The following is an 11,795-nucleotide window of genomic DNA, read 5'->3' as shown; positions in this document are numbered from 1 at the left end:
GAAAATAGATTTTTCGGTAATGGCGGCATTAATTTGCATAAAAACAATACGTGGGACACTTTTTGATTTTCTTAACATAGCAACTCTTTTTCCTCGTGGAAGAGGCCAATGTAATTATGCAGTCACGATGCTTATAATTCACGGTCAGTCGACGACGAGCAGTTGGCACGCGGTAGGCCTGCTACCTAATGCATAATGCACACTGCATAATGTTTTACCATTGCAGAAAGAGGCAACTGACATAATTTTGTAGAGGGAACTGCGTTTCATATTTGGTTCATTTTCATAAGATAAGTCCACCCGCGAATAAAGCACCACATTACTAGCCAAACACCATACTGATATGGGTGAAAGCCAACGAGATTCTCCCGCCTTGTGCCGAGAGACATCATGGAGTGGGTGGTTGGCCGTCCTCGTACTATGGACCCACGGCTTCATCTGGGTAGGAATCGTCAAATCCCTGGCGATGATGCTGCCTGTGTTGAAGGACCAGTTTGATTCAGAAACCTGGATCCTTGGTTGGATGATAGCGATGATACAAGCCATGAATGGAATAACAGGTATGTTTCCAAACAGGTGTTATGTTTAATAAATTTACCTCAGTATTGGGTTTTACCCTTCACCTTCCTTATGCTTGATGTTGTCGAGTTCTTGCGAGAAAAAAATCACAAGTTATATACTCGGCGGGCAGAAGCCACTAATTTACATCTTCCGACGCCAAAGTCCATCATAAGAAAGCAAACTATCCCAAGAAGTAACAAAGCAAGTGTTTATAAAACGTACATCCACCACCTACACCCAGGCTCTGTTTCTGGTTCTGGTTCTGGTTGAGTCGGTAAAATTCACTCAAGAATATCACACCAATCACAGTTGCGATATCCCGACGAGATATAGGCCTATATATTGTGTCGCTTTGAAGGACCAACTGTTACATACGATTTCCCCCCATTTGTGTTGATAAATGACTGACCATAAAGCAACTGACCATTAAGGGGCACAATTATATGGAATATAACAGTGTGCCCCAGGCGCGGTTCTACGGGGGGGGGGGGGGGGGGGTCTAGGGGGGGCTGTAGCCCCCCCAAAATTTTGTCTAGCCCCCCCAAAATAAATTCCGTAAAAAACAAATTGCTTCAGCAAAAAGAAGGATTGTGACGTACATGTGAACGGTCTCCCTCTAAAGAAGAAATAGCCGTGACAATGGGTGCATTAGTTAATATAGTGCAAGGGCGGATCCAGGAGGGGGCCAAAGGGGGCCATGCCCCCCCCCCCCCCCAAAAAAAAAAACGAAACCAATTTTTTTTTTATGTGACATCGCAATAAAGGCAGGCAATGAGTACACCACCATCTTTTCCTCAAAAACAATTTGTTAAAGTGGTCAGAAATTGCCTCAGATTGCACCATAGAGCATCTAGAATCCCAAAAAAAATTTTGGCCCCCCACCAAAAAAATTGTGTTCTGGATCCGCCCTTGCTATAGTGTGAATGATTTTAGGATTTTATTGGCGCTCCCCATTGAAATATGGCATGAGCCCCCCCCCCCTATTGATTTTCGGAGGCCTAAGTGTCTGGAAAAAAATAACCGGTCAACATTTCAGCACGCCTCCCTGAAAAAAATTCTCGATCCACCGTGGTAGCCCCCCCCAAAATATTGGTTCTAGAACCGCGCCTGGTGTGCCCGTTGCTATCAGATCGTGGACCACGGTCCGCCGCGCGACCCAGGCCAGGTCGGTGTAAATGTAGTTTCAAAATGCTCTTATTTTTAACCAGAATTAGTTTCCTTTGCTGAAATTTGGAGTTAATATCCCTTTTCTAAAAGTCTTCCATTTGCGACAAACAACATAGCTTGGAAATTCCTAGTTTTTGAGTAAAATCCATATATCTATTTCGTGAAAACCTTGTGAAGATTCATCTATAGAAATTGCCCTGTGGAGACGTATACAATCTTTTGTTCCCTGTTGTACACACGTCTCCAGAGGGTACGGTGTATCAGATCAGACATGTAAATAGGCCCAGAATTGCCTACGCTGGCCAAATCTCGATTTGCATGCCCTCGAATTCTCACGTATAGAGCATTTTGAGGGCCGTGAACTTGAGGATTTGTAAAAAGAAAAAGGGTCAGTGGAGGCATTGCAGAGACTTGCGAGCTCGTATTTCTGTAAAATTTTGATGAAATTATGTCCAAAAATGGCCTATGCAATGGAGCGTATATAGGTGTCCTTTTTCAAAATGGGCTTCAGCATTGCTTTAGGGGTGATCATCTTTGGATGGAATGTTTTTTTTCCCAAAAGTCATCGGTTAATCCCCCCCCCCCGTCAATTAGATGGTATCTCAAACACCTTGGAGAGTTGTGATTATTTTTTAATACTTTTAGGAAGTATACTGGTACTCATCAATGGGGATTATGGGAGTCAATTTGCAGGTCTGCACCCATAATGCATTCGGCAGCCATCTTGAATGTGTGTTTTGTTATCTTGAACAAACATAAAACACACATCTCCGGGTAGCAGATCTGTAAATCGACTCCCATAGACCTCAGTGATAATTACGCGTGCTTCCAAAAAATATTTAAAATACTCGCAACTCCCGGTGTTTAAAACACCCATCAAATTAAAGCTTATTTCATCATCTTTCCTTTTCTGTTAAATTTGTGGGTAGTAATGATTTCCTTTGGGAGAACATCCCATCCAATGATGGTCACCCCTAAACGTAGTCCTGTGGCCCATCGCCATTTAAAAAAAAAATGTTTGCGCTCCATTGCAAAAGTTTAGGGCCCAATTTCATCCGATATTCCAATTTTCACAGAAATACGTACGAGCTCGCAGTCCTGTGCACGGTTTCCACCCATCTGGTTTACACACCTTCAAGTCTGCAGTGGCCCACAAAATGCTCTAATAACAAGGAAATTGAGGGCATATATCGTGATTCGGTCAGCGTAGGCAATTCTGAGTCGACTTAAAGGTCTGCAACCTCCAAGATGGCTGCAATGCGAACAATACGATAAGTTATTTCAATCGTCATATTCATAATTTGTGCCGAAGGTAGTTTGTTAACCAAATACCCTCGTAATAAATTATTTATTATCGATGATGAGATATATCTCAATTAATTTTATGACCAAATTTAATATTAAAATAAGACTTAAAGGTTTGCATGGTGGACACGAGCAAAGAATGGAGGGTTTACTTTTAACTATCTCACTTACATTTAGTTGTCCTAAACCCTGCACCCTTAAATGTGATTGGATTGTTGGACCCTTCTCTTATCCCTGATTGGCTGCAAGTGTCGTGGAGCGTGGTCACTGCACTGTCGGGTCACAAGAGGGCGCACTCATTTCCCCACCAGTGGAAAACGGGATTGACTTGCAGAAAAAATACATGCGCGGTACCGTCCTAGATCCACGGCGCTTAATGTCAAGACTTATAATAAACAATGACATCATAAACAAGGGACGATTGCAGGTCGTCACATTATCTCTTTTGAATTTTTTGGTTCTGAGAAGAATCGGTTGCTTTAACTCGACGTTTCGAACACTGAGCTCTGCTGTTTTTCATCAGGAGACTAATGACGAACAGAGCACACTGTAACAAATAAAAAAATAATGACCATTTTTAAATTGTTAATCCCTTAATCCGAATTGTGTTATGTACGAGTTGAGATCGGGCGAGGTTTGCAGGAATAATGCATAGGCCTAATCCACTTTCAATGATACTGCACCTTTGTATCCCAATTAGTTTAATTTCAATACTCGTATTACCATTTTAAAGGTTGTTTATCGGTACCGGTTTTGGTTTTTATGGTAGTGCATGTCCATATTCATAAGCAAAACTGTTATTTATTCAATGTAGAAACTGCCGTGTTTACAGCCTCTTCAGCACCAAAAGTTGCCAGAATTGTGGACATTTTGCTGTGGTATTTTCTGGTGTTTTTTTTGGTGATGCACTGTTTCAGTCATTACAGTTATTCAATGAGCAAACTTCATGCACAATGTTTCAAAATGAGCTGCACATTTTGGGTTCACAAGTGAAACAGAAAATCCCAAAATGAAATAAATAGTGGGTGCGTTCGTTTAGCTCAGCCGGGTCGACACGGGTCAGCCCCGTGCCGTTCGATTAGCTCTGCATGACGTCATTCTCGGGGCTCACCATCTGCCACCACAGACCCTGCTCGTGGAGCAGAGTCACCGGTGGAAGTACGTCAAGCATGCGCTGTTCGTTCCATGAACGGACAAATATGGCGGCCGGACAGCGGAAATCTCAAGTTGACTTTTAAAAGGTTATCATGTATTTAGTTCATTGCGACTTTTGAGGCTATATAATATATTCAACTCAACTTTTTTGAGTTTTGGAATTGACCGAAAAGTAGTAAATCTCAAACTAAGACCCACGGCTAAGGGCACCACGTGAGGATCGTGATGGCCCGTGGTTGAACGTTCGATTTAGCCCGGCTGTCGTGGCTGACCCGTCTGCCTTACTCGAACGCACCCAGGGTATGCCTTGAATAACGTCACAGCAACAGCGCCCTCCGTGCAAGGGCGGATCCAGAACACAATTTTTTTGGGGGGGGCCAAAAAAAAATTTGGTCCCCCCAAAAAAGTGGGTCTCAAAAATTACGGCGTGGGGTTCGGGGCCCGTGAGGGCCCCGAAAAATTTTTGGATTCTAGATGCTCTGTGGTGCGATCTGAGGCAATTTCTGACCACTTTAACCAATTTTTTTTGAGGAAAAGATGGTGGTGTACTCATTGCCTGCCTTTATTGCGATGTCACATTAAAAAAAAAAAAAATTGGTTTCGTTTTGGGGGGGGGGGCCATGGCCCCCTTTGGCCCCCCCCCCCCCCCCCTGGATCCGCCCTTGCCTCCGTGAAATTCCTCTTGGATTGCTTGAACTTCGGTTTAAATAAACAAATGATAAAATATAATCAACAAAACCGGCCCCTTAAAAAAAACTACCTCTTATAATTCCACTAGGTCCATTTTCCTCGTCACTGAGGGACAAGTTTGGAGCAGCCTGGGTGGTCACTGTGTCCGGGGCTATGATCGCGGCGGCCGTTATCACTGGTTCGTTCGTACAGACTGCACTCCAAGAAGGAATGGTTTATATGCTATTAGCAGGTAAGATCCGAATCAACTTAGTTTTATGGTTAGATGGTGGACATAACTGTGGGACGCAATTCGGTTTTATGGTAGAATCTGTATTTACCCAAATTCAACCAAACTTAAATAGCGCCCTCCTAGTGTGCTCGCCACATCTCAAGAATGAACTTTTCTGGCTTTCAGTTCGTCTTTCATTGTTTTAAAAACAACATTCATTGTCAGTCCGTATAAATGTTGAGGTAATATTCTGCAAGATGCAAATTAAGAGGGGCGCGGTTCGGAATCACAGGGCCGGAGGGAGCACTTATAGACCTTAAATCTCTGTCAAGCCCGCGGAATTGTGCAAGATTTTACTACCAAAGTGTGTTTTCTTTTTCGTGTGGTTTTAAAGGAGCGGGTTATGGTGTATCCAACGTTCTGACCAAGGATGCTGTCGGCCGTCTGTTTGATAAGAATTACGCGACGGCTGTCGGCGTGGCCCGGACCGGCTACTCGGCGGCCCTCTTCGTGTTTGCGCCGCTCGTCCAGTTATTCCTCGATACGTACGGCTGGAGAGGGACCATGCTACTGTTGGGAGGCATCACCATGCATCTGGCGGCTTGTGGCGCCCTCTTGCGAATTGCTGACAAACCAACCCATCGTGAGGGCTATCAAACGCTCAACTCCTCGCCAGAAACTAGCTCGGGACGCAACAACATTTTGAAGTCGTGTGGAAGGTTTCTTAAAAGCATCGTGATGAACTTGAACTTGGGTTTGTTGAGCAAGTTCAGTTACTGGTCGGTGTATGTCATTTATGTCACCTCCAAGTACGCCATCGACTCCTGGGTGATCTATTTTGTGTCACTGTCGCAGTCGTGTGGGCTGTCGCTGGAGGAAGCCGCGACAATTGTGACGGTCGCTGGGGTCGGCAATCTGCTAGCCAAAGTCGGACAAGGGATCGTGACAGACAGAGGCATCCTCCCTTATTGGGTGCTGCTAGCCGTAGCCACTGCCATTAGCGCAGCTGCATTCTGCGCCACTCCCTGGTTGGCCACGTATTGGACGTTGATGGCGTCTGCCTTGCTCATTCTCATCGCAGACGGTGTTGTTAGCTGTCTGAGTGACGTATTGACCAAGCAAGTTATTGGCGTGGAGTTGCTGGCTAGCGCTTACGGGTGGATCGGGATCCAAAACACGATCTGCAGATTCACTCTTGGTTTTATTCCTGGTGAGTGACTTGAACCCGAAAATAATTGAGACATTATAGGCCTAAAAGTCGTTTACATTGTGTGTCGGTGTGATTTTATTCGAGGTGGGGTTCGAACCCCAAACCTCGGTCTTACCTGCCCCAAATTATCCATTTTGGGGCAATCGACGTCTCGGGTTGTGTTGATAAGAGTTGTATCTGCTGTTAAGAGTAATATTTTTTTCTACAATTTCCCATCGTTTCTCCTTATAGTATTTCCGTGTTTGATAAGTGTTTCACACGTTTGGATATGTAGGATGTTAAAAGTTTTCAAACCCCTCCCCCACATAAATGCGCCCTAGACAAAATGTCTCCATAATAATTAGATTGCGTCATTTAATTCTTTTAAAGCTCTGACAGGAGCTTCTACATGTCACTTGGTGGTCTGTCTGTCGGTCGGTCGGGCTGTCTGTCTGTCCCCGAAAATCGACCAAAAAGTTTGACCAAAAACAAATGACTAATTGACCAAATGCCATGCCGTGGTCAGAAAATGCACGAATTTTTTTTCGGAACACGGCGCGGGTTTTGTTTCGATCGATGCGCAAAGCGCGTTTACTTTGCATAATTGTATGTCTGTCGCCGAAAATTGACCAAAATAAGCCCCATAAGTTTCCCACAAAATGTAACCATACCAAATTGAAATGTTCACAACAAAATAAAACTAATACTTAACAATTTGTTCGTACCAATTCGGAAAGATGTTTATGAAAACTGTGTGAATGGAGGCAAAATATGTGCAGTAATGTTATAGTCACGTGGTATTTTGTGTATATAGTGTTGGACGGTATCCGGAAGGAGGAAATGTCCCCCAAATTGACCAAAAGTATGGTGTTCCTTCGGCCCTATGTGCCATCGGCGTCGCATTTTTCGCCAGAGCTTATTGTGCACTCGCACTTGTTTTTGTTTTTTTTCCTTCAGGTTTGATCTTTGACACAACCGGAAGTTACAGCGCCGCCTTTGTTTTCATCGGTTGTCTGCAGCTCATATCATTGAGTCTCCTTTTTGCCCTGCGATATTTTAAACACGTCAAGTGAGCAGGGACGTCGCTACCAACTTAATTTGTTTTGGTGGGGGGGGGGGGGGGGGGGGGAGGTGACAACGAATTCACTGACAGGCCATCTGTGCTGGTAGACTATAGAATAGATATATCGCCCTTGCACAGCAAGGGTCTACATGTATATGATGTGTGAGCAGATGGGGCGATGATAATACAAAACAAGACTTTGCCTAGCCTTGACCAAGGCTATCAGCTTGTTCCCATATGAGCTTGTTCCCGCTACCGCACACTGCGCGCGCAGCGACACAATGTTGTACTATACTATACCGTTAGCCCCAACGACCCTTGCGTGTGCTTTGTGTGCATGTACGTACGCCCCACACACACTTCCGCAAACAGCCATACAGTAAGTCCAGGCGGAAGATATTTCGACTTATTGTACGGCTGTTTGCGGAAGTGTGTGTGGGGCGTACGTACATGCACACAAAGCACACGCAAGGGTCGTTGAGGCTAACGGTATAGTTCAACTAGTGATTGTGTCGCGGCGCGCGCGGTGTGCGGTAGCGGGAACAAGCTCGTATGGGAACAAGCTGATAGCCTTGGTCAAGGCTAGACTTTGCCTTGACCTGATTCTGACCAGTCAGCGGGCGTCTTCTGTCGGGTCTTCGGTAACCCGTGTAAAAACATAACTGCGAAACTGAGCAATCAAAAGTTTAGCTTAGTCCACATTTCTGATCGAAAGGACGCCACGGGTTCTAAAGTCGACTCCCATTGGCTGACACGCGGGGTCGCAAGAAGTGTGCATGTTTACAAAAATCAGACGCTGTTTCAGAGTGGGCTGATCCGTTGAACAACGGATGATACTCAGACTACCGTGCTGAGAGGTCCAGGAATATTTTCCCGGCCACCCAGCCGCCGCAAAATCAAGTGGGTGGGAGCGACAATTTTTGCAGACAATTTTTTTTCGTTTTTGTCGGCAAAAATCGTTTTAATAGGGAGTCACCCCACCCCTCCCCTGCGACACCGATTTTGATCGGACTCAAATGCGGTTAGGACTATAGCTAAAAAAGATCGCCAGTTGAAGTACTAAACTAAACAGCTGATTGACTCTTGCTTACAACCACCTGCTCTATCGCTCCGTCCATTTTGTGACACTGGCAAAAGGAACAATTAGTTTTTATTTGAAAAGGGACATAATTTTGTGGGTTTGTCATAAGAGAAAAGGTCTGAGGGTAAATTTTTTCGGAAAAATGTTGCAACCTGGGGCGCCACATTTTCTTCATCTCAATGAAGGTCAGTCATTGCAAAAATAATGATGAGGCTTGAATCTAGGACTGAGAAACATTTCCAATGTTGTTAGGAAATAGAAATGTTCTTGACTCTCCATAGACTTTGTACACAACCGCTGAAGTGGTGTCATGTTGCAAGTTTGTTTGTGATATTAGGTAACATTTCTGGCTGTTAACTTTATATGACGTAGATGGTTGCCTATCGGCCTTGAATTATCTCAACATCCTTTCCACTATGTTTCTCTAGTACTGCTACCTTAGCCAAGGCCGTAGCATGGGGCCGTGGGGGTTGGGTCGGGGGAGGGGTTGAACATATGCATGGTGGATCCTAGCTGTGCGTTATAATCTTTACCTGTCAAAATAAAACAAAAGTTTTAACAGGCCCCAAAAGTTTAAATCCATATATTGTAAGCATAATTATTTCCAGCATTTTGGCTTTCGGCATTTATGCAGGTGAGGGCCTACACGTTTTAGCCAGCTTACTGATATCATGGAGGTAGTGCTGACACATGTATATACATGCGTTTTAGTAAAAGAGGTTCATTTTTGCTGAGAAAGTCCTACACGTACTTCTTTTTTGTGTGTGGAAAATACCCAAAGACCTGGCCCTAACATTGGGCTAACTACTGATACATCACGGGCCTGCAAGGAGCCCTACGGACAAAAATCGATTTGGGGGTGGGTTATGGCCTAGCCTTGAAAAGGTGAAATTATATATTTTTTTTAAATTAATCTCCAACTTCCATCTTCAATACGAACTTATGATTTTTGATACCTCAAACCATTATTCTCGTCGGAAAGATTCCCATATCTGGCCATCACTTGTCACCCTGTTCACAAACCCTGTAATCGGGGCTGGTATGGAAATTTCTTAGTGTCACGGTTCTCAATAAATACTTCAATATTTTCCCTGCTAACTTTGACTTTTTAGGACATAGTATCTCTTTCTGATGGCTGATACGTCACTGAAGGGAAAAATTAGTGATCATCGGCCAGATGTGGGATCTTTCCTTGTCGTCTTTCCTTTATTATTACCGGTCCCCATGCCCAGCCATAAAATGCAACACATTAACCCTCAGTCAAAGAATGGAGCAAAGGCAGTAGGCCTATGGGTCTATGATAAACAAAATCCGGCAAAATTAGACATCCTGACATCGATTCTTAATTCGCAGTAACCGTTAATTCAGTACATCAATTATTGGACTTTTGAAGGTAAAATAGTCGTGTTCCCTAACGTGGCGCACTTCGAAGCTTACCCAACTTTCCTCGTGTAGTGTTGCCAAACCTCTTTCTTGACAAACCTCAAATTCATGCAGTGAAATACTGGTACTTAATGCTTGCTACTAATCTCTGTGAACAATTTCGGTTTCATAAAATTTAATCCGAAATTCAAAAACGGTGGCGTCCGGAAATTGGGCACAAATTGGCGGAGTGTTCCCTAACGTGGAGCACTTGAATAAATCTCGGAAAATTCCAAATTAACATTTAAGAATTTCTGTAAACTTGATAAATTCTGATAAATCATTATTATCTCTACTTACATAGGCCAGCCAGATGTTTGTCAGAAAATTATTTTCTTATTTTTCGGGGCATTTTCAAAGGGTTCACTTTGCACTTGAAAATAAAATCGTAAAATCACGCCAAAATATTTTTTTCTTCTAACTTTGTAACGGGTAGGCCTAAATCAACTCGCGATCTATGAATGAGAGTGTTTAGAACTTGATGAAATTTCACTTTCTGTGAAATTTCAGTTAAAACTTTTGCTCTACTGCGCCAACGTGTGTGGTGCACTTTGATTTTTCGCCTGTACAGGCGAAAAATCAAAGTGCGACACGCACGTTGGGGGCCGCGCCACAGGGTACATCAACAACAGGCCGCTGTGTAGTGGAGCTGCTTAGGTCCATTTTTGGCCCAAATCGTGCACTTTGTGGTAAAAGCATGAAATTTGGCAGGTGAGGTCCCAATGGGCTAGAATTCATTTTAGGATCGGGACCCATCCTGGATCTTGCCCAATTTGGGGGCGGAGCTTGATTTGTTTTTAAAGGGGATGCAAACAATACAAACTCATGAAAACTGTATTTAACATCAATTTTCCTTGTTTTTCTATGGTTTGAAATAAACTTAAACATAAAATATAACATTCTTGCTTTCGAACACCAGTTAATTTCCACCCATTTTGTGGGCGTGGCCTAAATGTACAAAAGAGGCGGTATATATTAGCAGTTTGGTTCTAATATAGAAAACATTATTCGGTTTGGTAGTAAAATCCTGAAAATTGGCAGGTCTAGTTAAAATGGGCTGAAAATTATTATAAGAGGTGAACACATCTTGGATCTTGCACAATTTTGGGGGGCGGAGCTTGATTTTTCAAAAAGGGGAGTGCAAAAAATAAAAAACTCAAAAAACTGTATTTAACATCCATTTTCCTTTGTTCTTCATGCTTGAAATAAACTTAGACATGAAAAATAACTTTATGAGAAATAACACGTTAAAATTGTGCAGCAGCAGGATCATCGAACCAGTGAGTTTGGTGGTTTGAGACATCATCTTACATTGAAAGACATCATCTTACATTGCCGACGCGCATGGCTATGGCGATGCGCGCGCATACCAGAAACCAGAGCGTTTTTTGGCCTAATAATCGTTTTCTTCGTTTTGTATGAATAAAAAGGAGTAAATGCTTCAGATTTCAAATATGCACTTGTCATTTACAAGGCTGGGTTAGGGCAACCTTGAAATTATAAAGCAAAATAATTCTGCGCAAAAACTACTGCATTTATTAAAGTTCATTATACCATATGTTTGTATGAATAAAGCATGGCATTTGCTTTTTCTACCACTTTCGAAGCATTTACTCGCATCAGTATGAATGAAAATTAAGCAAACACTTTTACTAAATACCATTTGCTCTTGAGTAAATGGCCTGCAAAATGTAAAGCTTTACATGTTTATAAGTTTGCAGAAAATAACACTATCATAACCGAAACGGAAAGCGGCACCGGGGAGGGTCACGTGCTGGAGGACGGATACAAAAAAAGCGCATCAAACGCGACGAACGTAATGCCGTTTACGTGCACAATGCGCTGTGCATCGGCACCCGGTACCCATGATCTACATGTGGATTGGGTTTTCTACGGTGGCCCTGGAACGACATTTTAATATTGACCTTTTTAATGTGAACCTTGTAACCTT

General features: G+C 43.2%; 1 protein-coding gene across 1 annotated transcript; it reads left to right on the top strand.

The window, feature by feature from the left end:
- The first annotated feature begins 343 nt into the window (after positions 1-343).
- LOC119736447 (monocarboxylate transporter 12-like) lies at positions 344-7,351 on the top strand. The gene is made up of 4 exons (XM_038210467.1): positions 344-560; positions 4,967-5,110; positions 5,484-6,299; positions 7,236-7,351. Exons 1-4 carry the CDS (start codon positions 344-346, stop codon positions 7,349-7,351), a joined length of 1,293 nt encoding a protein of 430 aa, XP_038066395.1.
- The last annotated feature ends 4,444 nt before the right edge of the window (positions 7,352-11,795 follow it).

The sequence above is a fragment of the Patiria miniata genome, unplaced genomic scaffold, assembly GCF_015706575.1.
Source record: "Patiria miniata isolate m_02_andy unplaced genomic scaffold, ASM1570657v1 HiC_scaffold_3, whole genome shotgun sequence".
NCBI lineage: Eukaryota > Metazoa > Echinodermata > Asteroidea > Valvatida > Asterinidae > Patiria > Patiria miniata.
This window is presented reverse-complemented; position numbering and strand designations above follow the sequence as displayed.

Bases quoted from the DNA above. Each gene is read 5' to 3' on its own strand.
- LOC119736447 (XM_038210467.1), top strand. From the start codon at position 344: ATGGGTGAAAGCCAACGAGATTCTCCCGCCTTGTGCCGAGAGACATCA. The intron at 561-4,966 runs GTATGTTTCCAA...TAATTCCACTAG, and splicing joins AGCCATGAATGGAATAACAG to GTCCATTTTCCTCGTCACTG. The intron at 6,300-7,235 runs GTGAGTGACTTG...TTTTTCCTTCAG, and splicing joins CACTCTTGGTTTTATTCCTG to GTTTGATCTTTGACACAACC.